Source organism: Xiphias gladius, chromosome 16, assembly GCF_016859285.1.
Source record: "Xiphias gladius isolate SHS-SW01 ecotype Sanya breed wild chromosome 16, ASM1685928v1, whole genome shotgun sequence".
NCBI classification, from domain to species: Eukaryota; Metazoa; Chordata; class Actinopteri; order Istiophoriformes; family Xiphiidae; genus Xiphias; species Xiphias gladius.
In genome coordinates, this window is record NC_053415.1 from 14,660,233 (window position 1) to 14,686,746 (window position 26,514).

General features: G+C 38.0%; 1 protein-coding gene across 2 annotated transcripts; it reads left to right on the forward strand.

Moving 5' to 3' along the window:
- Positions 1-5,173: 5,173 nt before the first annotated feature.
- itga6a (integrin, alpha 6a) lies at positions 5,174-26,413 on the forward strand. 2 transcript variants are annotated; one of them, XM_040148532.1, is made up of 26 exons: positions 5,174-5,433; positions 14,053-14,177; positions 14,527-14,606; positions 14,718-14,979; positions 15,151-15,282; positions 16,593-16,806; positions 17,130-17,323; positions 17,410-17,504; positions 17,782-17,909; positions 17,992-18,081; positions 18,173-18,234; positions 18,316-18,485; positions 19,650-19,793; positions 19,884-19,993; positions 20,456-20,618; positions 21,521-21,607; positions 21,716-21,795; positions 21,988-22,065; positions 22,169-22,271; positions 22,383-22,559; positions 22,679-22,774; positions 22,853-22,960; positions 23,061-23,159; positions 23,260-23,385; positions 24,829-24,956; positions 25,467-25,579. In XM_040148532.1, exons 1-25 carry the CDS (start codon positions 5,246-5,248, stop codon positions 24,934-24,936), a joined length of 3,219 nt encoding a protein of 1,072 aa, XP_040004466.1. In that variant the 5' UTR covers positions 5,174-5,245; the 3' UTR covers positions 24,937-24,956; positions 25,467-25,579. The 2 variants fall into 2 exon arrangements, with proteins under 2 accessions (XP_040004466.1, XP_040004465.1); XM_040148531.1 differs by lacking the exon at positions 24,829-24,956 and having other exon boundaries at positions 25,467-26,413.
- Positions 26,414-26,514: the final 101 nt, after the last annotated feature.

The window sequence follows — 26,514 nt, forward strand, 5'->3', positions numbered from 1 at the left end:
AAATTCTTCTGAACAAACCAGTGTAACAGTAGGTGGTTTATTTGTTCTTCCATTGTTCCCAAATGTTTTTAAGCTCGAAACACAGAGTCAGCAAAAACAAAAAAAAAAAAAAGTTCTGCCGTGTCTATATACATTCACCTTGTGTGCTTCTTGCAAACATGGAAATGATCTACCAACTGTTTCTTGACCTCTGGGTTTCAAAGGTTGAGCCTGTTCTCCATGGCTCCGGACACTAGTGGAATTTAAGTTGGAAACCTTCAGCAGGGTGTTCATGATTGAGCATGTGTTTCCTAAGAATTAGCCATGCTGGCTTTTCCCCTGACAAGAAGTTATTTTTAACAACAAAGGCTTTAATGACGAGTGCTGGTAGACAATAACAATTGGAAGGAAGTTTTCAGTTTGGAGCTCGTAACAGATGTATGGTTAATGTTTGATGCTCCACAATGGGACAATCTGTGTCAAAGATCGCTGTTATTTTTGATTTTGCTACAGTCGACTAACAAAGTATATTTTAGGCTATAATCTTTAACATACTCAGAAAGAGAAAGAGAGCACCGAATTGGTCTGTCTTTGCTGAAAGCCACTTAAACTTATATTTATGATTTTTAAGATTCAATTGAAGCATTGCATTTTCTTCAGTAGGTTAAGAAAGTTCTTAAGCTTCTTGGGTTTATGAAAAAATATTAAAAACTTCAACTGAAATCATTCAAAATCTGCTTGTTGCCCGATGTCAAAACGCAAAGCACTTCTTACTTCTTAATGAAAAAAATTAATGAAAGAATTTTTTGAAAGTTGTGGTTTTCACAAAACAAGAAAGTCCCGATCCATGTAAAATCCCTGTCTACTGCATTGCATTATTGTCATGACATAATGATAATACATCCCAGAGGCCATTCTTTCTCACTAAAGCAAAAATGATTTTGCACTTTGCAGGTCTAATAAAGGAATCCCCAGAATTCCCTGTGTCATCTGCACGAGCTGCCTGTGAAAGAATTCAGAGAGGTCTGCGAGGTCCCGCTCCCTTCATTGTTGTTTCAGCAGCACACCCCCCACCCAGGGCCCATAAATGGAAGCAGTCCTTTGTGCGAGGGGAGTGGAGCAGATTTACTGCGGATGGTCCCTCTACAAAGGACCACGCCACTGTCACAACAGGACCAGGATCAGCTGCTCCTACTTTCACACAGTATGATTTAATGCTGTGCTTCACACAGCCACTGATGCAGACACAACTTCTACAGTCACTCAGCATCTATGCACCTCACTAGTAAAACAGTGAGAGACCCATTTCCCCTATGTCTCCATTAATGAATGGTTTTATTTATATTTACTTACTTTTACTATTACCACTCTCAGCAATTATTTTAAGGATAGAGTTAGTTGTCCAGATTGCAACACAGATATTAACTTTAGTTACTATGGTGTTTTAGATCCAGAAGTCCAATATTTACCTCTTACATGCCTCTTTGTACTGTGTAAATGTCATTATCAGTTGGACTGGGCATAGGCTTCAGTACCAATTTTTTTTTTTTTAATTTAAAGTAACAACATCCACCTATTTTACCACTGCTTCGTGGTTATCAATATGGCTTAATTCCTGGGAACTAAAATTAAAACATGTTTTAATTTTAATGGACTTCGACTGAAGATTACTCTGGTCTGCATCTTGCTGTGTGTGCGTTCTTAGATTAAGAAATTAATTCCTTTGCAAACCAGCGGGTAAACTGCCTATGCCGAGTGTACATTTTGGGTAAGTTTCCTTGCCTCTCCGATAACTTTTGGGTTTGGTTTCCTCCGCCAGCAATGTTTACTTACATTACACTGAAACTTAAGAAGGTGGCCCTTCTGTCTCACCAGGGTTTGTGTTTCACAGCTTCTAAAACTTAATTATTTCAGCGTAAAGGTAGCAGTCTGTGAAATTCAACAATTAACACTGCTAACACTCTCAGCATCTTTCTCAAGGATGGCGTGAGTTGTCTAGATTGCAAAGCAGATATAAAATCCTTACAGGATTGCTGAATCAGCATGAAATATAATAAATTTTACATGCCTCTGTGTGCTGTATTAATGTCATTATCAATAAGATTATACCAAAATTTAAGTTTTACAGAAGTCTTAAATTTAAAGTAAACAACATCCATATGTTTGCACTGCACTGTAGTCATCACTATGGTTTTATGCCTTGGCACACCAGCAAATTGCCTATGCCAACTGTGCATTTTGGGCATGCTTCCTCGCCTCTCTGATAACTTTTGGGTTTGGTTTCCTCCACCACTCTCTGTTATGTTGACTGAAACTTAAGGAGCTGTCCCCTCTGTCTCAACAGGATTTGAGTTTCAAAGATTCTAAAACCAAACAATTTCAGCATGATGATGGCAAATCTGTGTAATCTGACCATTTGAAATGTGCTTCTCTGAGCAAAACAATAAGAGATTGTAACAGCTGCAATTATGTCTCTTTGTCCAGCTATAAATCAATTATTAGAAGAACAGCTCTACAAATAAAAGACAAATTCCAACATTGTGATACTGTGAAAAACTAAGTATGCCCTTGAAAGTGAGGCTGCATAACTGAAAGGAAATTAAATATTAAAGGTGTTATTTCTGCCTTTCTTGAAAGTTGAATCAAGTTCCAGTTTTTTCATTTATATGATTAGGAGGAAGATAGTGTGAGCGATATTTTACTTTTAACTGATTAACTTCTTCCAAAAATCAAACCAGTGGAATATCTATGTGTGTAGCATTAGAAAAGGGCTCCAATTCTCTAGACACAAATGAAACTTAATATCTTAACCACTGATTTGACCGGGGGGCCAAACAGACCTTTCTGAAGTCAGTGTTCATTTTGTTCATACAAAGGTGCAGCTAATCTTTGAAGAAAGGCCTCGTCACCTGCAGGGGTCCACCTGTTTGACCTGCACCATCTCTCCAGTTTCTCTGTTCCCACTGACCTGAGATAATACAAGGCCGGGCAGGTTCACCTCCTCTCAGAGCTCGTGTTACACAGCCACCCAGGGCAAAAGTGGACATGAAAGTGCTGTTTATGTGGTTGGTTGAACTCAGGTATAGGAAGTAAAACACCTTTTCGCTCACAAGGACACACACAAATCATATTAAGCTATCAACTGAAGAACAATTAAAGCAACTGAACCGTTTTTTTCTCTATTTGGCATGAATAGATTTATCAAACCTAATCAAAAAAATAATGTGATAATGTGAGGAATCATGCTCTGTGCCATCAGAATCACTCTAATCTGACCAAAGTCTATCCATGGAAGAATACTGAGCCAATAGTTATTTACAGTTTTGCCAGCGTACACTGATGTACTTTTATTTTTTCTCTATAGCTCATTTGTTCCTATAAAAATAAAAATAGCTACACTGCTAATTAGCCTATGCTATATGTGCCATTGCATTCAAGATGTAATGTGTGTCTGTCCATTTAGAAGCTTTTAATGTGTTTTGATTGGCTCATCAAGATCACTGTGAACTATCAAGAGTACCAATGCAATCGGTGTTAAACAGTGTTTAATGAATATTTACAGTAATTCGATTGAAACCATACAATATCAATATATAGCATTTACAGTAGAGTTACATCCAAAAATGGATGTGAGCAGACATACTGTAAATTTATGGATGTAAATCTGATTTCTATGTCTCAGCTTTTAAAAAATGATATTTTTGGAATTAAGAGGCCAGAATGAACACATTAATGTCCAACACATTGCTGTCCATTCTGTCTGGACACCAGTGTGTACCAGCCCACAACAACTAGTCATGCTTCTGTCAGCAGACAACGGATGTAGGGGATCTTACTCTGTCTTTTACTGGAGAATCTGGGTGACATCAGTGAGGAGGCTTGTGATGCATCTGTTACCATACCCACAGCAACAGAGATGCCATTCACATATCTTACACTAGAACCTCCCAAGTCATTTGCTGCAATTAGGAATGTGGTTAATACCCTGCCGCACCCCCCCCAATGCCTGCTGACACACACAGGAGTACGGACACACAGACACGCAGAGGGCTTTCTAACTTCAACAATGCCCACATTGTGTTGTGCTCTGTTGTATGATTGTGGCCCAGTCTGGCTCATACTTCACACCGCCATCAAACACCAGCGGATACACTGCGAGAAGTGAGAGGGCGATACAATGAAGCTATTTTATGTTTCTTGCAGGCCTGGAAGATGACATGCACTGGCTCATATCACTGTTGCTGGTGGGTGGAAACCTCAATCTCACATGCCAGCCTTTCAGGAACTGAAAAAACAAGTTTGTTCAGCTGTTTGTGAACAAACCTGGAGGATCATAAAACTTCCTCAATATAATCCTTCAGCTAGTCAAAGCATAAATATCATCAAAAGTGGAGAGATACCTAAGCTTTTGACATGAAATCAGTGTTGCGACATCCTGAGGTGACTGAAGATCTCTCATCTGTTCCATGACCACAAAATCTTTCCTGTGATGACTTATTTATGAACCCGGTTCTCAGCAGGTGTTATTAATGAAATTGCACATTAATATTTTATTCCAGTTTTTATGGAAGGATGATCAACCCCAAAACCAGAATATATTTAATTTAAATACATATCATATATATATATACATATATATATATATTTAAAACCAAATAGTTTTTTGTTTTGTTTTGTTTGTTTTTTGAAATCAGATTACACCTCAAGATTTTTACAATAAATTCTGATAGAGACTGAAATTGGAAAAAAAATTCTCAGTTCATACATAAGGAGTGAAGGAAGCAAAGCAGTGATAAGACTGCGGTGAATGGTTGTCAAGTGATTTGGGGATTTTGCATACTAGTTAGTATTTTCAACATGGAGGAATGTGGAGGAAGATCCAAACTGGGACATCCAGCTTTGTTGTGATGATCATATGGCATTCTTCCAATTTATCATAGAACTGATTTTTTTTCTATCGTATTTATTGCGGAGGAACAGCATAAGGTGTGAGTGTCAGTGTTTATTTTCAGGTTTGAACTGATAAATGTAGCTCAAATTTATATGGTCAAAAAAGAGTCTGTCCCTGTACTTTAACGGGCGGCCTCCTGTTGCGTGAAGTTCGTCCTGGTGGCCGGAGTTGGCGCTGTGGAGCAGCAACGGAGAGCAGGGTGAGGGAACAAACAGCGGCAGGTTTCAGTCAAACTGCACCGGGCCGAGCGGCGAGGAGCATCAGGGTCAGAGGCTCTTAACTTTGGACTACTGGACACATCTGGACCGCGATGCAATGCTGCTGCAGGGAGGATACTCCGCTGTCTGTGCTGCACTTTTACTTCATGTTTACTTTCTGGAGCCAGCCTTGGTGCTCGCCTTCAACCTTGACACGAGTCATGTCATCAGGAAAGGCGGAGAGCCGGGGAGCCTGTTCGGGTTCTCTCTCGCCATGCACCGGCAACTCAACCCGGATAAAAGAATGTAAGTGATGTCTTCAACTGTACATCTCTGCTGCTCTGTTTATTTTCATTTGCGATTGTTGATCGGAAGTGCAGCTCCGTTATGAGAGACACCTGACGACACAGATTCACTGAGATTACTGACTCAAATAAATCTTAACTTTAAAAAATCCTTAACATGACTTCTTTCTATCTAAAGTTATATCTGGCTTACCCTGGGCAGGGAACGTCTACTTGATTGAAGGACTCTGCCTTTGCAGGACGAATGAAGTGATTTTCACCCCTAGGGCTTGATGTAAGGCAATGCAGCAGCCTTTAAAATGGACTTTAGTAACAATCTTCTAAAGCCCATAGTGTTTTTTGTCAGATGATGAGAGTTTTTGTTCTCATTTTCAATAGATTTCTACTGTCCCCCCGTGATGCTTTGAATATGAAATGGGAAGCAGCCTAAAGGACAACAAGTGAACAAACAATGGTTATAACTGTCATGCAAATGTGCCTGTAAGGTCAAACTGAGGGAGCAGTGAGAGGATCGGTGTAATGCTGCAACTGTTCAGCTTGTTGATTAATCGTTTGGTTTTCAACAATCCTGACAATAGGTTTATCATTTAAACGATTTATAAGAATATTGTCAAATATTTGAGGATTTTTCACCTCTTTCTGTTTTCTAACATTGTAAACGGAGTATTTTGGGGTTTTGGACTGTTGGTCACATAAAACCGGGTAAATTCAACATTGCACTATCTATTTTTAAATATTTAATTGACTAAAGTAAATGGTAGATTGATGGTTGATGAAAATATTTGTTAGTAGTAGCCCTAGTTAACTGGTTAATATTAACTTTTTTGTATTCACAGCTTTTTCTTCAGGACAATTTTTCAATTTCAATTCAGTTGTATATGAATTTATTCCTGTTAATATTAGCAATGTCCTTTTAATGAATGGTGTTTGGTGGGCTGCGCCACAAGACTACAAAAGTTATTTTTTTATCTCAGCAGGTGCTTTTTTCGCTCAATGGTTTTACTTTTAAACTTCGATATGTAAACGGCACCGCAAAGGGATGAGTAAAAAATCTTTATAGTTGTCTTGAATGAAGATTGATGGCAAGTAGCTGACTGATGCATCCTGTGCTCATCCGTCACATATTTCAGGCATTTCAGACATTGACATGTACACAAATAAGCCAGGTCAGGGAGATTTTCAGGTTGTGCCAAAATAAAAGTAAACAGCAGTTATATTGTAAACTGTTTCCTCTGCAGCATTTCAAGATGCCAGCAAATGCTACTTTGCATAAACTGCAGTAAACCATTTCCTTTGGCTAGCCCTGAGGGTGCAGAAAAGGTCTTGTGTGATGAGCCTGATCATCCTGCCACACAAAGAGTAACCGAGTAACTGAGTAACTGAGTGAGGAGAGGGGGTGGCATGTCATAGCCTGTGAACAGGGTGAGGCTTCATGCTAAAGCTACTGTTGTATACACTGGTCAGCAGCCACAGGACCCTGCAGCAGCATGTTGAGAGACAGAGAACAGGAATGAGAAGCCCTGATAACAGGACTAGATTTCCCAAAGATCTCTTTGCCTCAACTTGTGGAATTTTATCTAACTGCTGTTTTGGCTACTGTGTGCAGGAAGCTCATGACGTAGTAAATGTACCAGCTATATACTGGAAATCTGTTTTTTACAAGGATTTTTTTTCTGTTCACAAAGAACCATGAATCCAAAAAGAACCCAAAAAACACACTTTTACATTTGTCAGAGTTGACAAGTGTAAAGACAGTGGAAGTCATGAAACTGAGTGGAATAATTGTTCTGCAAACAGTGGTTCAAAAGGTGAGACTGGCCTGATAGTTTGTTTTTCAACCAACCAAAAGTAAGAGGAGAGTGAAGATTTGCCTCCTTTACATGCCGATCTATGCGAAAGCTGCCCCGGTTTAGGCAAACATGCTACAAAAATTTCTGCTAATGTGTGCAAAAGCTGCTTATTGAGAACAGAAACAAACAACATCGTTGCAATTCTTTGTTGTTTTTGATATTTGCTTAACCTATCATAAAATTAAACAGTGACTGAAGGCACCGTTGATGAGTTGATAGAAAGAAAATGCATCGACAACAAGAAAATACCAAACATTTGGTGGTTCCAGCTTCAAAATTTGACAGTTTCCTGCTTTTCTATGTCATCTATGATAGAAAACTGAATATTTTATATTTTTTATCTAGTAGAGCTACCACTCACAGTTTTTTTTTGTCGATTATTGTGACAGTTATTTTCTTAATTAAATAGGTCTCCGAAATATTTTTTTTTAAATTGAGAGGAAAGTGTGGAATACACAGCAGTTTCCCCAGCTCGGCCATGATTTCGGCTCTAATCCTCATGTGACCCTGGGATAATCTGCCAGACAGGTCAAGTGAAAGCTCGGTAGAGCACACAGAAGTAGGTAATGAACAGCCCTAACTAACTTAAAGCTGTGAGGCACACTGACCACTCTGGCACTCTGAACCCATGAAATACAAGTCATCAATGTGTCACACACTCTACATCTGTCTGCTTTGTTCTCATATGAACATGTGTTCGATGACGAATCACTAGCAGCTGTAAAATTCTACTGGCTATCACGTCTAACATTAATCTAATTATTATAAATCATATGTGAAGAGAGAAAGGCTGGCCTTTACAGGGCCCTTTCTAAACACTCTGTTCAGTGAGCAACATGTGTGACTAGATAGATTAAACTCATTTTATGTCAATCTTGACCTGGTCTTTCAACACCTCTGTGTTTCAGAGCTAAAACCCAAATCTCTCCCCCCTTTGCGGCAATTAGGAAAAAAAAAAGTTTGTGATTAAAGTGATGTTTTATTTATAATACATGAAACGATTTATGCAACTTTTTCCATACTATTCCTCTAATGGGTCCATTGAAAGCACAACTTGGTTTCTCAGAGTTTTTATGGTGTTATTATGCCTTCCTTCTCATATTGGTTTCTGTTGAGTGAAAGAAATAGGGAGAGCTATGTTTCAACACGAGACTGAACATAATGTGGCATCTTGCAAAGAAGCAACTGGATGCCTCTTCGATGAATAATGTGTTGGGTTAATGATTTGGATATAACATCCTCTCAATGAAACCAGAGAAAAAGACCATTTGACAGGACATGCACAGCCATCTGTGCACATGTAACCTGATAGAGTAAACGCATCAGTGAATCATCAATCTAGACATTTCAGTCAAACTTTATACTCCAGTTTGGCAAGTTTGAAATAAATTGTGTAGCTTGGAAAAGGATTAATAAAATGCAGTTAAACCGTTAATCAGAAGACTTTTTAAAGTCTGAGTTTTTAAACTTTATTTTTTACTTAAAGTTGATCTGTACTTGTAGTGATTACTCATGGTTTCTTCTGTGATGTGTACCCAGCCATGAGTACCCTGCCAATCACAGCATCAATCAGTATGTGTGTGCGTGTATGTATGTGTGTGTAAACTAAATCAGTTAGAACAGCTGCAGCAGTTCTTGTGACTTTGAGTGCACAGCTGTGTAGCACTGGAGCACATCTGTTAACAAAGAGCAGTGAGATCACTGTGTAAACCCACACCAGTCACTATGTAGTCCCATTTACACTGCAGTGAAAAACATGCTGCATAATGGGACGTGGTTTCACATTGTAGCCTGACTGATACTGGATTTATGAGGTGAAAAATGTTTTTGATAAGGATAACTTACAGTATGCGATTCCTTATATGATACGTACTGAGCGGAAGGTTTTACACATGTCTATCCTTTTCCTAAACTACATTAGAAAAGCTAGTAAGTGGACCTTGAGTCAAGATTCTTTTGTTAAACTACTGTTTTTATGGTCAGAAATTAACTCTCAAACTCTACCTCAAACATTTCTTTGGGATTTTGTACTGCAGTTTCTGGTTACTTACTGGCAAAAACATATGTCAATACCGACTCATCCGCAGTTAGCAAATATGGCCAGTGCATCAGTCCTGATTTATCGAGTAGACTGCATTTTACTTCATGTTTTTGACTTAAATGTGATAGTTGAATTAATTACATCCCATGGGTTCTTTACTAGTACATCAAGCAAACATTACATTACTTATTCAAATTCTAAAACTACAAAAAGTTTGTCTTTTTGAAAAACTAGATCGTGGGTCTGCTAAAACAGGTGTGTTGCATGTAAATGTCAATGCTACCCCTCAGTTACTCGCTAAATTCCACAACTGTCACTTTCCTGAGTAACTCTGCTGTTAAGTTGGAGGTGTTTCTTCTTTACCCGTGTAACAAGCTCTACAAAAAATGTGACGTTTTCCTGCATTTGGCCTCATGGATTTGGCTTTGCGTGAATTAACTATCAATTACAGCAGAAAGGAGATCTCAGTGCATTAGTGGTACATTATCTTAAACTGCAAGTTTCAGTCCTTTAGACGAATCTTTCATACACAGCCCCATAAATGTATTATTACATTCTTTCTGTCATTAAATTTCACAATAAATTTGTTTTCGCTGATAGTCTGAACTGGATGCAGTCCCTGTCTGTGGGAATAGATTGATTGATACAGAGTGGAAATCTACAAAATCCAATGCAATTTAAGTCAAAGTGTTGTTTCAACTCTGTGATAACTTCTGACACTGTAGATCATGGTGTTGCTGTGTTGGATTGCATTATATTTTAGGGTCTATCTATTATACAGTAATATAGGTTCTTGTTGTCTCTCTGATGACACAGAAAATAAATTCTTAGCCTTTTGCGAGGCAGTCAGCATCAGTGTATTAGGCATGTTAGGCTAACCCAGCTAGGGGCTGAGTGGCAAAGTGAAGCTAACTTTGTAAAGGCTCTTGTTTGTATTTGCATTTCACTGAGTTTTGTTTGAGGAGAGGGTTTGCAGTTTGGTCTTCAGTCTTACATCACACCTCCTCAGGAGAGTCCTTGTTTAGCAAATGACGAGCCACGGTGCTGTCCCATAGATCAATAGGTGGGTAACAGAAGGAACTGCAGAGTCATGAAGAGAAGAAAAGGGTGGAGAGGATTTCTTCTAAGTCCTTTGAGAAATTTCCTACACTGCAAGTACGCTGGTAAGTTCACACATGATAGTGTGGCTTACTTTGTGAAGTGTACTATTTGTTGTCTTTTTCCCCCCAAAATTATGTTAAAGGATAATTCATATAAAACAAAAATCTTATATTAGCAGTTTTAGTAATTATACTTTAGTGTGAAAAAGCAAAAGACAGAGAGAAGTGACATTTAATTATTCAATCTTACGTTGCCTTATTAGGCCATTTTTTAATGGGTTGAAAAATGAATTTTGTGCTAACCAATCATTAGTGACTGACATATCCATTAATCTGATGTTATTTTCACTGAGACAGGGGATACAATAGAGGTTTATAAGTCTTCTGGGTCAATTCCAATTTAACCCCTTAGTTCATGTAAGAGCAAGTCGTAATTCAAATCTCAAGTCCTCATAAGCACATTACAGATCAGCTGCTATGAGCCTTTCAGGTCTCTGAATGCTCACCATTAAATGGCACATTCCAAAGTTTTCTGTTAATATCTGAGATACAGTTGAGTAACGTTAGTTAGGTTGTTAAAAAGCTATGACCCCAAGTCCCCTTCAATTCAAGAGCCTGTGTTGTGCAGCAATATAAGTCCTATCTGTTGATGTCTTATTTATTCAAGGCAAGTCAGCTGAAAACATTAAAAAGTCAGACGGAGACTTTGTTTTCAAAGAACTCATGAAGCTATAACATTAGCTCAATTAGGTAGCTAGTCACCACTGTCAAAATCAGCCAGTGACAGTTGCCATTGATGATCACTACTAATTAGAAACCTGTTAATGTTTGCCTCTGTCTGAAATCAAGATTCCACAGTTTCAAAAAATTTCAAAAAAGTTCGACTGGTAAATACTTAACTATTATCACTGTAGACTGCACGTGCAAGAACAGAACGTTTGAGCAACAGTAACTATAAAGGGGATTAGCTAATGTTCAATTGCTGACAAGACTGACAACAAGATGTTGTGGCGTTTCAGAGATGAAGTACAAAAGTATAACCTAAGTTGTGATAAACTGAATTTTACTTTGAAAGTATTATATGTGATTATTTCACTTTGCCACCAAGATTAGTGGACTTTTATTTTTTGCGTGAAATTTGCTTCTCTGATGTTTTCTCAATATGACTTTTCTGTGCAGGACGAACTCTGTAACCGCCACTGACAGGAAATATAGCCAGTTGTGGTCTCTTCGCCTCACAAGTTTCACTATATATATATATATATATATATATATATATATATATGTTGCATGAGTTTGAGTGTGTAAAAGGTTACAAATGCAGTCAACAAGTTGTAATCAAGTTTCAGAGGTGTCGAGAACATTGCATTAGAAAGAAAATAACTAGTATAGTACAACAAATTGTGGTTGGTACAGGTCTCAATTATGTCCCAGTTGTCACAAGATATGTTCATTTGAAGTAATGCCAAAAGGCATTTGTTAATAAATATGTACTAAAATCATGTCAGTAGGCTTGAAAGCATTACTATGCCTGCTATAATCAAATTAAATGATCCTTGACACAGACATGCTGCTAGTTGTTCATGCTTTTCTCTGTAACTGCCTTCCAGAGCATCTCCAGTGAGTCCGTGGCAATGATGTATTAATATTGAGTCTTCACAAAAATGAATTAAAATAGCAGTTGACAAAACTGACATCATTAAGTTTTTTTCTTTCTTTTCTTGACCTGCTGACCTAAATCCAGTTGCAGATATTTCATTCCAAAGTCCAAATTCACAGATTTTGTGACTTGACTTAACATGAAATGACATAACCTGAGAGGTTTCTTTGATTGTTGTCTGTGTCTGTCATGCAGTGGCTGCTCACATGAGTGCCCATTGAAACACATCCTCTTCTCATGCTGTGAGAATTTGGGTTTTGGGGAGAAGCTGTGGTCAATGAGCAAAACTTGGGAAGAATAACTACATTACTAACACGCTCCAAATTAGATTGTCTGCTTCAGTGCTCCTTTGCCCTCTGAAGAATGTCAGGACAGTAGTCTACTGTCACATAGGAGAGTTTTCAATTTTGTTTTTTTATCACAAAACACAGAACCTCTTTGAGAGACTGCTTGAACACTGCCAGCTTTTGATGGGCTAAACCTAAATCATATTTCCTACGAAATACACAATATGCAATATGCACATTAACCACTTAAAGACATGCAGTGAAGCAGCTTTATGTCTGCTGTGTTAATATTTATTATCATTAAATAATTGAAGGAAGGACCCATCCAAGGGAGTGAGTCTGGCTGAGACATTATCATCTTTTAAATCTCTTCTTAAAACATACTTTCGGTCTACCACTTCAGTCCAGGCAGAGATATCTCAACAACTATTGTATGGATTGCCATGAAATTTTGTGAAGACATTCATGGTTCCCGGGCGATGTATTCAAATGGTTTTGGTGATCTCACTTTTCCTTCAGTCGACATTGGTGACTTTGAATGAGATGTCTTGACAACTTATGGATGGATTGCCAAGACATTTGGAGCATGTTACCATTGTCACTATGAGCCTGTTAACATACTGTTGGTAGCATTTAGCCTCTTGGAGCCACTATTGTAGCTGTATGCTCTTAATATTCTCTTAGTCTTGTTAAGCTACTGTTGTTATTCCTGGCTTAAATTGAAGTCTGGTAAAATCTGGTCTCAGGGCTTTTTACAGTATTAAATCTGACTGATATGGCTTATACTTTTGCCTTAAGACCTAAGCCAACCTTTTAAAGAGTACATCATTCCATTTTCATCCATAGGTTGAAGCACTGGGCAGGTGTACTTCTTTAAACTGATTTTCTTTGTATTTATCCAACAGATCCTTCACTGTCTCACCGAGCAACTTAGGTTTTTCCTTGTAATTTGTCAGCCATCTATATTGTTCTTAATTCTTTTTTTTCATTTTGCCTTCATTTGATAGTAACAGTGTAGATACAGACAGGAAACAGAGACGGGGGAAAGAGAAAGGCATGGTGTGTAACTAAGGTGGCTGCCTAGAAATGAAACACAGATGATGTGGTTATAAGATGTGTGTCTTAAAAATTAGGCCAACAGGATGCTTCTATTGTTCTTAATTCTTGCACGTATAATGACAGTTGTTAACAATGAGATTTCAAATTGAGACATTTGCTGCACAGCTTCATTATAATTTAATAGACAAATGAGTGCTTAATGTCAGCCTCTCAGATTTAGAGTATGGGCTTTCTTCTAGACTTTATTGTTTTGCCTTGACATTCAGACAGAGAAAAGAACAAGTGGAACCAATTCCTCTGCCAACAGTAACCACAATATTTGTATTGCACGAAGGCAGCCACAAGACATGTTGCGTTCTTTTTCTCGACAGGAAAACTCACATTCTTGCTGTTGCTATGCATCACTGTTGCATCACTGTCACTCTCACTGTTGATCTTTTCACATACATGTACTAAATTCAACAAGCTGCTGCCCTGGAGCTTCTCAAAAGGTCTTCTTAAAAATGTAGACCCTATAGCTGGTCAGAGTGATGACAGGTGATTACAAGTAAGACCAAATTTCAATACTTTTGCCTCAGAAAGTAATAGTTTGTTTGTATTTTTTTTTTTCTCTTTTTCTTCAGGCTGTTGATTGGTGCTCCCAGAGCCAGAGCTTTAGGGAAACAGAAAGCCAACATCACAGGAGGACTTTATAAATGTGAAATCTCTCAGTCCAATGATTGTGAACGCGTTGAATTTGATAATGAAGGTAAGAAACCTATCGCTCTATCTATCTATCTAAATATCTCTCTATCATTTGTTATTATTGTTTCAAAGGTCTTAGTTAAGTTAAGTTAAGTTAAGCTGACACAATGAGAGAGCGGTCCCATATATCTGTAAAATGTAACACAACAAAGTCCAAGACTTACTTCCATTGTGGTCTTTGTTTTAAAAAAGCAATGATGCATGGGTCCAGATGCCTCAGCGACATCATACCAACACCAAATCTTTGTATCAAATACAATCATCAGCTATAAAATGGAAAATAAAAGAAATCAAGAAGTCAAGAATGAATATCAGTGCTCATATCATTGTCTTGTGTTGCTACATTTTGAAAGAGGACATACGTATTGAGAACAAGGAGAATCAGTGGATGGGGGTGATGGTTCAGAGCCAGGGACCTGGGGGAAAGATTGTGGTAAGTCAAACTGAGCGCCTGAATCATCGTTTCCGGTAACCTTGAGTTCTGGTGTGGTCTTACCTGTTATCAAAGTATGAACTAATGCACAGCTGTGTTTTGTAATTTCAGACGTGTGCTCATCGCTATCAGAGGCGCTTGTTTGTGAACACCCCTCAGGAGTCTCACGACATCACTGGGCGCTGCTATGTCCTGAGTCAGGACCTGACCATTGACTCGTCCTCTGATGAGGACGGAGGTAACTGGAACTTCTGTGAGGGCAGAGCCCGAGGCCATGAGATGTTTGGATCGTGTCAGCAGGGTTTGGCTGCCACCTTCACCAAGGACTACCATTACGTGGTTTTTGGAGCACCAGGAGCTTACAACTGGAAAGGTCATTAACTGACCGTAACTCACAGTGCTTTACAGTATTCACTGGGGAAATCAGGTTTTATCTTTCTGTTAAAACAAGTAGTGTGATGTTTTGTTTTTATCCTATGATAAACATTTTTTGTTCACGCCTGTTATCCACATCTACTGCGTCGCTCACTCTCCTCCTCTGCAGGCATTGTGCGAGTGGAGCAAAAGAACAACACTTTGCTAGAGATGGGAGTGTATGATGACGGCCCGTATGAAGTTGGAGATGAGCATCTCTTGAACCCTGAGCTGGTGCCTGTACCTGCCAACAGCTATCTCGGTGAGTATCTAACCACAAAACTGAGATATTATCGTTATTTTTTCTGTGCCACATGTATCCTGGCCAGTTTCTTTTTTTTTTTTTTTGAGTACGTGTTTTGCTGTTTTGACACATTTATCATGTTTGCCTTGAGAGTACTTTTCATTATTGTTTTACTGGTATATATGACATTTAATTTAAAATTTTTTCCTTTTTTAAACTTTGCCCCCTTTTGTGCATCCTTTCAGTTAAACCAATACATAATACTTGTTCAAAGAGTTGCTGATTGTGTGTTCCAGTGAACCAGTGTTCCCCTAACTGTGGGGCAGGTCCCCTTAGACTGGTGCCGAGCAATTGCAGGGTACCATTACTGAATATGACCAAAGGAAAAAATGTGGAGTTAAACTAAATAAAATAGATATTTAGACTTGTCAAACACAGGTGTAACTAATAACATAATTAACTGTTGCAGTGCATTGCAATAATTGCTGGAGCAGAGCCAACATTAGTTGCACCTGTGTTTTTCCTGCTGTGCCGAGTCAAAACATCTGCTGTGAAAAAGCCCTTGAATCTGATTCCTTTGAGATCGATAAAGAACCAATAGCATTTGGATGCTAACAAGGCTTTTAAGATTCAGGTAGGCCAGAGTTACTCATAAAACAAAACGACATGTGAAAGCACAAGATCGGTAGTGATGTTAATTTAGCGAAAGTGCTAGTCAAATCCAAAATATGAAGAACCTGATGTTGCTCTTGATTTTCTTGTCAATATAGCAGAGGAGCCTTGTGTCTTTTGTGAGGTCAGTTCTGGCAAAATTTTACTCGCACTTTTTATTTGCACAACAGAAATGACTGAGCAACCTGTATGAAAAGACACATGCGAGTCATGTTCTTGATGTTTTTTATTTTTAATGAAATTCAACCTGGCTCCTTTTTGTCATTAGCTTTCCCAGTATTGTTATCAGTTGACAGAAATTCAATCAGTTTATGTACTAGATGGATGTGGATTTTTTTTGGCTGCTAAGGAGGAGAATGACAGAAAAAGTTTGGGAACCCCTGGAATGAACAGATTTGGCAGTGTCTGTAGATAAGATGTGGCGAGAGATTGTGTTCTTGTTGCTGCACTAGCGACTCCTACTGGTTGGTTGGGACAGCTGCACAGAGACAGGTAAAAAGAAATGGATGTGAATACCATTTCTATCAGCAGAGACACCTGAAATCAGCGATGACCGCATTTGATATTCCAAATTAGGGAGAAAACGGGTAAAATAGAAACCTGTTCTTCAGTGTAAAATAAGATATGTTTGTCCTACAACATCTCTCACACTTTAGGATTCTCCCTTGATTCGGGACACAGCATCACCAGGCGTCGCAGCCTGACGGTGGTGGCTGGAGCACCCAGAGCCAATCACAGTGGAGCTGTGGTCCTGTTGAAGAAAGAGAGGGAAGCCTCCACCAGACTCTCTGTGGAGCACACTCTGCATGGGCCAGGACTGGCATCCTCCTTTGGATACGACGTGGCTGTAGTTGACCTGAATGGTGATGGGTAGGTAGCATTTTTTTCTCATGGCCTTATTCTACCTTAGCATAAATAAAATGTAATCTTATTGGGGAATAGGTTTTTCAGCATCAATCATAGAAGTCAAAAAATTAAGAAAAGTATATACACACATGAAAGAAATATTTATATAGCTTTGAAAGATAGCTTTTTGAAAGTTCCTGGCTGCCATTAATGTCGCTTTATTATAATGCTGTCTAATCTGTCACTAATATATAATTTCAATGTTTTCCTTTCATTGGACTTTCTTTATCTAATAAGTTACATTCTGTATGATAGTTATAAATATTTACTTCTCCTCTTCGATCTAGATGGCAGGACATAGTTGTAGGAGCCCCTCAATTCTACATGAAGGACAGAGACGTAGGAGGGGCTGTTTACGTCTACATCAACAAGGCAGGAAGGTGGGAAAAGATCGCTCCTATCCGTCTGAATGGGACCAAAGACTCGATGTTTGGACTGGCAGTGGAGAACATTGGAGACGTCAATCAAGACTCATATGAAGGTAATTTAGCTGTCATTCTGGAGCTCATTTATGTTCTCTCTATCAGTTGCTGTCACATTACAGTAAATGATTACTTTCTCATTCAGACATTGCCGTTGGAGCTCCTTATGATGACAGCGGGGCAGGAAAAGTCTACATTTATCATGGCTCTGCACAAGGAATCAACACCAGTCCTGCACAGGTCGGCCTTTTTAAGCTTTATGGGAATCTTTACAGATAGTCACAAGTCATTTATCCGTCTAGTCATTCTTTTGTGCAAGCAAAGAAGCTTTTACCTTTGATCAGTAAAGAATGTCCTTAATATTAATACATGGTCTTGCTCTGGAACCCAGACTTATTGAAATGCTAGCTTGTCCTGACATTAGAGAACAAAAAGGGTCCATGTTATGTTATTTTAAAAAATTTGCTTACCTCTTTTAAATTTCCATTCCTTGTTAAATTTTTCCCCGTTGTCACAGATCCTTTCAGGAAAAGAGCACAACCTCCGATTATTTGGTTATTCCCTGGCAGGAAACATGGACCTGGACAGTAACTCTTATCCAGACCTGGCTGTAGGCTCTCTGTCGGACACAGCTCTAATTTACAGGTAATTATTTCCTCACACATTATAAGTAAAATGAAACCCTACTGATTTCTATCACAACTTCACTTAAAAACCTTTCTTTCAGGGCACGGCCAGTCATTAGCATCAGGAGAGGTGTCAAAATATCTCCACAGGAAATTGACCTTACAATCAAAACCTGTGGTAACAGCATTTGGTAGGTGTTCTAATATTCTATTTAAACAGACCTCACAGTCAAAACGTTCTCTCTTAGAATCATTTGAAAAAATCAATTTCCCTATCCATAGCATCACCGTGGACGCATGCTTCACCTTCATGGCAAATCCTGCATCCTACAGCCCTAGACTAAGTAAGTAAAACAAAATGTATTATCCTGATACAAGATTGTTGAGCCATTCTTTCTTATACGTTCTTTCCCTGTAAAATGCAGCTATCAGCTATTATATCGAGGCAGATGGAGATCGCAGGAAACAGGGGCTGCACTCCAGACTGATGTTCCTGAACAAATCCCACGCTGACACAGACTACCAGTTTAACGGCACCTTAGACCTCCGTGGTCAAAACCAGGAAACATGCATCAAGATAAAAGCCAAACTTAAGGTAAAACATATTGATCAGACAGTTAAACCCCATTCGCCGCATTTGATCCATGCAGAGAACAACAACCAGGAACAACTTGAGTTAGTCTGCACTGATATTTAGACTCATCCAACAGTGCTCGGAAAAACATTTTGTTGCTAGTAAAACAGAAAAGTGTATATAAAGGTATTTTTAAAGCAACATGTCCAAGCACTCACACATACTATGTATCAATAAATTTGATGTTCTGGAGAAGATTATTTCTGGAGTTGCAAGCTGTTTGCATAAAAAACACTCAACGTTACACATTCTGTCAGCTTCTTAAATCCTATGCTACAAGCATTATAAAGCTGAAGCAATTAGTTTATAAGTTGTTTGACCGAAAATTTATTGGCATCTATTATGATAATTGTTTAATAATTTCAGAAAATTTTCATGTAAAAATGCCAAATATTATCCGGTTCCAGTTTCTCAATTGTGAGAACCGGCTGCTTTTCTTTATTGTATGTGATTGTAAAACATATTTGAGTTTTGGACTGTTGGTCAGTAAAGTGGACAATTTAATGAGTTCATATTGGGCTTTAGGAAACTGTGATTGTGAAAGAATGTGACCTTGCAATAATTTCTGACATTTATAGACCTAATTATTTTCTCGATTCTTTTATGAGTAATTAGCAGTGAGCTGCAGCCTTAATGTATTACATCACAAACTGTGAAATTCATACACGCATATTTTTGGTACAGTTGCTGCAGTAAATGTGGGGTAAACCATCTGTACACATATTAAGAAATTGGAAGTTACAGATGAGATTTACACGCGCAATACCAAGAAAAGCCGCAGAACGCTTTATCTCAAATTATATATCTTTTAAAAATATTTTCCACAACAGTCTCAAGGTAGTAGTTAAGACTGTCTGTATCTTTAAATGCTGAGCTCCACAAGCAGCCAATCAGCACAAAAGGTACATTTAAAAACATGCCTACAGAAAGGATAGAATTTTTTTTATTAACTTGTTTTTATTAAAGTAACTTTTAACAACAAAACAGAATATAATGTATTCATTTTTTTCAGTTAAACACAGATACTATCTATTTAAATGAAAAAAAACATAACTATTGTATAATAGAACACATGTAGAAGCAGTTATTATGCTCCACACTACATTGTCTGTTTGATTTCCACAGGAAAATATTAAGGACAAGATGAGGAGCATTCCCATTGAGGTGTCTGCAGAAATTTTGGGTACAAAGCGACAGAAGACAAGGAATGGCCTCCCTCAGCTTATGCCTATATTAGACTCCTCTCAACCGAGCAAAGAAATCATTGAGGTAAACATGCAGCCTGCACCATTTGTGATTAAGTTAATGTCAAAATGTTTACAGTGGAGTAAAGTTTGTTTATGGCTTTTGTCGTTGTAGGTCAACTTTGTAAAAGAGGGATGTGGAAGTGATCATATTTGTCGGAGTAACCTGAAGATGGAGTACAAATTATACTACAAACAAAACAACATGCACTCCCCACTACCCATGTAAGTTCTTTCATTTCCACTCTCTAAGCTAAAATTTGATCTTAAAAATGTTGTAAGATAAGGTAAAATTCATTAATTGAATCTTTAGTGAACAACACTTTTTAAATAACATTCAATCAAATGACTCTGTAACGTGATGGAATTGCTATTACCTCAAGTCCCAATGAAAGTCAACACACACATTTAATAGTTTTGGGTCCTTGTTTTTGTATTTGGGCCTTCACATAAGCTGCATGGTTCAGTCTCAGTGATCCAATAACCCCCCCCAGTATGGAATCATAGCTAGCAACCAGACAGGTCGACAGCACAGTACCTCATTATACAAACCAGAGGTAAAAGGTGATTGAATAAATTACTTACATTTGCCAGAAAAAAGGACTCTAATGCTGCTCTACCTTTTTTTTTTTTTTTTAATACCAAGCTCAGCCTGAAGTGTGAGTGGTCATGTTTGTGTATCTACAGCAAGAACAACATCCCCGTGTTTCATCTGAATTACGAGAGGAAGGACTTGGCTCTGCGCGTGACAGTGAACAACATGAATGGAGATGATGCTTATGAAGCAAAGCTTTTGGGGACTTTCCCAGATGCGCTGTCGTACTCTGGAGTCCGCTCACACCAAACAATGGTAAGTGTACAGATCCACTCGCTGCCAGCATACTACTTACATTCGAGAAAAAAACATGTCGGAAAAATTTGCTGCCACTAGTGAGGCAAAAAGTTAATTATCCTCACTACATTGGCCATTGTTTGAAACTTTTTTACACAAGTGCTGATGTTATACCTTGGTTTTAGTAATAATACTGATATATTTTTTCATTACCTCACTTTGAGAAAGTTTTTCATAAAATAAGCTAAACTCCTCAAATGTTAAATGTTGCAGCTGTACAAGAACTGTGCCTAGATGAAATAGTCTAATATTGACTTTTTTTTTTTTTTTTTTAATTTCATTTATAGCACAAACTATCTGATCAAAGAATATGTAATTATAAATCTGTCTGACAATTTTTTTTGTACCTCACTGTTTCAATACTTGGTGCTACAGCCAGATTTTGGTTGGTGCCAGATGGTTTTGAAGTTTGATAACAGCTTTTATTTAGCATATTCGATAACATTTTAGTATGTTAGCATATAACAGCTGTGCCTCCAGAACAGTGCAAGTTACGACCAACATCATATCTCATAGCACTGCACTGACTTGGTCTTAAATTTTTGCATCTTGTCATGAAATAAAGGACTGGCTGAGTGAACATTTTGACCTGTTTGGGGCACCAGATGAAAAGTTATCAGGATTCATACTCTTGGGATCGTAAATATTTGTACAAAATTTCAAAGGGATCCATCCGATATTTGTGGACATTAAACAGCCAAATGAAAGCCATTGCCATACCTAGTGAAAAAGTGACTTAAAAGGGAGTAAAAAATGTTTTAAAACATTAACAGTTTTGCAGAAACTTTACTCTAATTACTCTCTGATTTGTAGTTTAATAACCATCCAGGTGGTCAAATTTTACAATTTGTTCTTTCCAGGTGGAAAAGCCAATCATCTGTATTGCTAATGAGAATGGCTCTCAAGCAGACTGTGAGATGGGAAATCCTTTTAAGAGAGACTCAGAGGTACAGACTTGTCATGCTCACATGCTAATCCATACTTTGGCATTTAGTTGTTCAAATGTGATGTGTTTTTTCTTTTTCTTTTTTTTTCTTTTTCCTTTCTTCCACAAGACTACATTTTACATCATCCTGAGCACTGTGGGTATGAGTCTCGACACGACGGAGATTGACATTGACCTGCAGCTCCAAACGTAAGTACTGCTGCTACAGATGCTGAGCTGAGCTCTGTGTTATGTTCTGTACGTGTGCAGGAATACTGTAGAACTACAGCCTGTAACTTTTCATAAATCGAGCTTCTTCCTGTATTTTCAGGTAAGTTGCTAATGCTATTAATGTATATCAATGCACCATAATATAAATACTTTTTTTCCCCTGCCTTTCAGGACCAGTGTGCAAGAAAATATTGCCCCTGTGAAAGTAAAGGCTCAAGTTATCATTGAATTGCCATTGTCAGTCAGTGGGTAAGTGTGTTGTTGTATGAAACTACCGTTTGTCTACAGATACAGCAGATATACAGCGCCTCCAACAGTATGTGAAATGAAAATACTTCATGGTTTTCCTCAGGGAGGCCAGTCCTAATCAGGTTTCTTTTGGAGGTGTTGTGAAAGGAGAAAGTGCCATGAAGACAGAAGAAGAGATTGGAGGCTTGATTAACTATACATTCAGAGTAAGTTTATTCACGTCACCTGCATCTGTATATTATTCGGAAAGCGTTGCTATTATAAAATGCGACAGTGTATGAAATAAGTAAGAGCTAGTGTATTGATCATTCCTGCAGATAAACAACTTGTGGAGGTCGTTGAAGCCTTCTGTTAAAGCTTCACTACACATTCAGTGGCCCAAATTCAACAAAAATGGGAAATGGCTTTTGTACCTGGTGAAGATCACTGCTACAGGACAGGAGGACATCCGCTGCTCTCCTGAGTCTGAGATCAACTCTCTCAAACACATCCAGGTACGGTTTTATTGTTTTTTATTTTCATGTAGTTAAAGTTTAATCATTGTTGGCCAGAAAGTCTGCAATCTCCACAATCCTTCACTGCTTAGTAATAACGTGAAGAAATGTGCTCTCAGGAGTCCACTGTGTCCCGAACAAAACGGGAAGTTGAGAGGGAAGAAAGAAAATCTGGTGGAAAAATGTCTTCTCTGTTGGACAAAAATAAAGTCTTGGTGAGTCTTTGTATGGATGTATTCACGTTCTTTTACAAAGGTGTAGATTTGATGTGTAATAGGCCCTTTCATTCCTAGATTTGTGGGAGAGAGATCAAATGTGTGGTGCTCAAGTGCCCCCTGCAGGGCCTGGATGGTACAACAATTGAGCTGAGGTCTCGTCTGTGGAATTCGACCTTTATTGAGGTGACATATTGTAATTTAAATATGTCTCATCAGTATTTCGTGATATTACTGGACCTCTTGATTTGGTACAACGTTTTCAGGCACTTCTATTTTTGCACAGGATTATGCCTCTGTTTCGACCTTGCATATAGTTGTGAAGGCCAGGCTCGTGCTTCAGGCTCAGGCCGAAAACATGATCCTGACGACTCCTAACACTGACGTAAGTAGCTCAACCGCTACACCAAATTATTACCTGTTTATGATCTTAATCCTAACTCACCTGATTGCTGGGTTTCCCTCACTCTGATGTTTTATTGCAGGTGACAGTGGCAGTGTCCCCAGAAAGTGCAGTAGCACAGTATGGAGGAGTTCCCTGGTGGATCATACTGGTGGCTGTCCTTGCAGGCATCCTTATTCTGGCTCTGTTGGTGTTTCTGCTCTGGAAGGTGAGTATGAGGATGATGCATCTTCAGACCATCCATATTTGGTGAAATAAGAGATAACAAAGGCTGAATATGGGAGACAGAACATGGACCTGTAGGGAAACTGAACAGTAGAAGATATTAAGTTGTTAAAAAGGAACTTGAAAAAATAATTTATTCACCTTGTTTGCTAGTTTTTGTTTGCTGGTTACAGGTTTTAAAAAACGGATGTGCCAGTTTCCTTGGTTTCTTCTTCTTCTTTTTATTTATTTATTTATTTATTATTATTATCATTATTATTATTATTATTATTATTACTACCTACATACCTTTTTTTTTTAATAGAGATAATTTTGCTAAATTAGATTACACATTTTTTTCAATATTCAAAAAAAACCTATTCAAGTTGCATAAATTCAACTGGGAATTTTCAGATATAAAAATTCAAATAAAGTTAAAAAAAAATCTAATTAGATTGGTTACATTCAGACAGCAAAATTTAAGATGAAAAATTCAAATTTCAACACTAGGGCTACAGAAGATAATCAATCAGACCTCTGTTCTGTCAGGTTACAGTTCAGATGAGAGTATGGAATCCCGGACACTTGAATTTTTAATCTGACTTTGTGAATCTGAAAAAATTATATATATTAATGCTTTAAAGTCAGTAGCAGTTAAAGGACTAGTTTGACATTTTAGGAAACACGCTAATTTGCTTTCTTGCCGAGAGTTAGGCTGGACCGATACCACTCTCATGTCTGTATGCTAATAATGAAGATACAGCTATTATCTGGCTGGAAACATGACTGGAAATGGGGGGAAACAGTTAGCCTGGCTCTGTCTTAAGTTTACTAATGAACTCACTATACTGTGTCATGTTTGTTTAACTTGCTTCTTGGCTCTTGTTTAAGAGTGGTATCAATCCTCTCGTCTAACACTCTGCCACAAATTGATTGTGTTTCCCAAAATATCAAACTATATTCCTTTTTAAAATTACAACACAAGTATTAGGTAGTGGTTAAATTTAACAATGATATATTCAGTTGCTTGTAAGATTAAAAGAGACGTTATTTCAACTTGTCTTTGCTTCCATCTCAACTTATTAATCACGTAACAATAATGTTTTCAACTATGTAAAAGATCAGGTGTGTTCATCTGTGATGTCATCTAGAGGCACTCAAGTTCTGAGTCTGAGGTTGATATTAAACATGGGTCCAGGTTTGATTTGGGTCTAGGTTTTAAAAGGCATCTGTCTGGACATTCTGTGGATGAGCAACAAATACGCAAGAAACATCTGGTTGTTGTCTGGTGACATTTGAGCAACACTGGACTCTTCGGATAAAATAGTTTCCTCAACAAAATGTATTTTCTCTGATGTTTTGCTGGAAGAAGTCATATTACCTATTAATTATTATCATTGATTGAGTTTGTCACTTTTAACCATTCATCACCCTTACTCCCCCTCAGTGTGGTTTCTTCAAGAGAGCAACAAAAGACCAATATGATGCTGCATATCACAAGGCAGAGATCCATGTTCAGCCGTCTGACAAAGACAAACTCTCGGCTGAGGCCTGATTTATACTCTCTGAGCAGGGGTAAAGACAAGCTGTCAGCATGGGTTACTGCAGTCACTACTGAACTCACTCTCCTGCCAAATCAGCTGATTTAATGCAGGAAAATTCAATCAGACACACATTGTACTAACACCTCTAAGTTTCAATTTAACCTGAACAAATATTGAATAGATGCTGTGGTCCGTGTACGATTAGAGAAGTATCATTTATCATAGGTTTTCAGGTATTCGTACAATATGTGTCTCTGAATTTTGCCAAGAAATAAGTGTGTTTTCTAACCACCAGGCTTAATATTTTCTTCTTCAAACTCCATTGTTTGTAATGGTGCTTTGCAGGTGCTTTTGCTGACATCGCTTTGACTGCTTGGCCGTTTTGAAATGTCCTATTAAAAACTGCAAAGCATGCTTAACTTTCCTGCACCTCTCTCCTCTGTTGCTCAGTGTGCATAAAATTATTTTTCTGACACTTGTCAGTTTTTTATAATGCATTGTGTTTTTGAAACATTGGGTTTTTTGAAATCTCTCCTCTTAGTGTGGATTCTTCAAACGCTCTAAACAAGACAGCAGCGTCCCTCGCTACCACGCCGTGCGGATCAGAAAGGAAACTCCTGAGTATAAAGATGGAAAAGTCAAGCTTGATCCTTTTGGAAAAAAGCAGTGGATGACGACTTGGATTGACAATGAAAGCTACTCGTGACTCGTCTTTCTGTTCAAATGATTTTTGCAGATGGGGATAACCTGTTTTTCTTAGTGTTTTAAGGCACAAATACACTGAGGTTTGTGCATTGTCCCTTTGGTAAACATGATGCTCAGTGATTTAACTTGGAATTAGCTGTGTTCACGTCTTTGAATTTTTACACTGTATAGATGATGACTTTTTTGTAAGTTTTGTATATATTTAAATACTTGGGCACACTGTATATTTATTTTTTGATTAAAAAAAAAAAAAAAAATTCATGCAGCCAAAGAGTTTGTGCAGTCTTATTTCTGCCCTGGAGTAAAGCGAATAAAGGGCAAAGGTTACTACTGTTTTTATTAAGTTGTACTGTCTTAAAGACTATGTAAGGAAGGTACAGCTAGCTCAGTGTAACATGAATGTAAATCAGTAAACATTTTTTTTTTTTGTTGTTGTAAATGCATCTAGTTTCAGTACTTTCCAACAAAAGTACATCTGTCCTCTTTGGAATGACATATAGGTACATCACCATGTCACAATACTTGTGTACAAATGACCAAGACTGACTCTAGATGCAAGTGGAGGTTGTTTTCACTTCTGTTCAGATTTATTTGTTACCTCTTCTCACTGTTGTGGCATTCGGGTAGCATCCACTGTACTGTAGGTCATCACTGAAGTAAGAATGAGACTTTTTTTTCCATGTGAGGAATCCAAAGGGAAGATCGTGAAAAGCAACTGAAATGTATGTTTTATACATTTAATTCAAAATCAGTTTCTTACTTGTTGAATTGTCAAGTATAATAAAATGCTTAAAAATTGATTGCTACTGTTGAATTTCATTACCATTAGTATATCTGACATAAAAGCAGGTCTGCAACTAATAATTTTCAATTGGTTTTGAGAT

Excerpts from the sequence above, each read along its gene's own strand:
- itga6a (XM_040148531.1), top strand. The coding sequence starts at position 5,246 with ATGCTGCTGCAGGGAGGATACTCCGCTGTCTGTGCTGCACTTTTACTT. Across the intron at positions 22,272-22,382 it reads TGATTAACTATACATTCAGA|ATAAACAACTTGTGGAGGTC; the intron begins GTAAGTTTATTC and ends TCATTCCTGCAG. Across the intron at positions 22,775-22,852 it reads TGGACAAAAATAAAGTCTTG|ATTTGTGGGAGAGAGATCAA; the intron begins GTGAGTCTTTGT and ends TTTCATTCCTAG.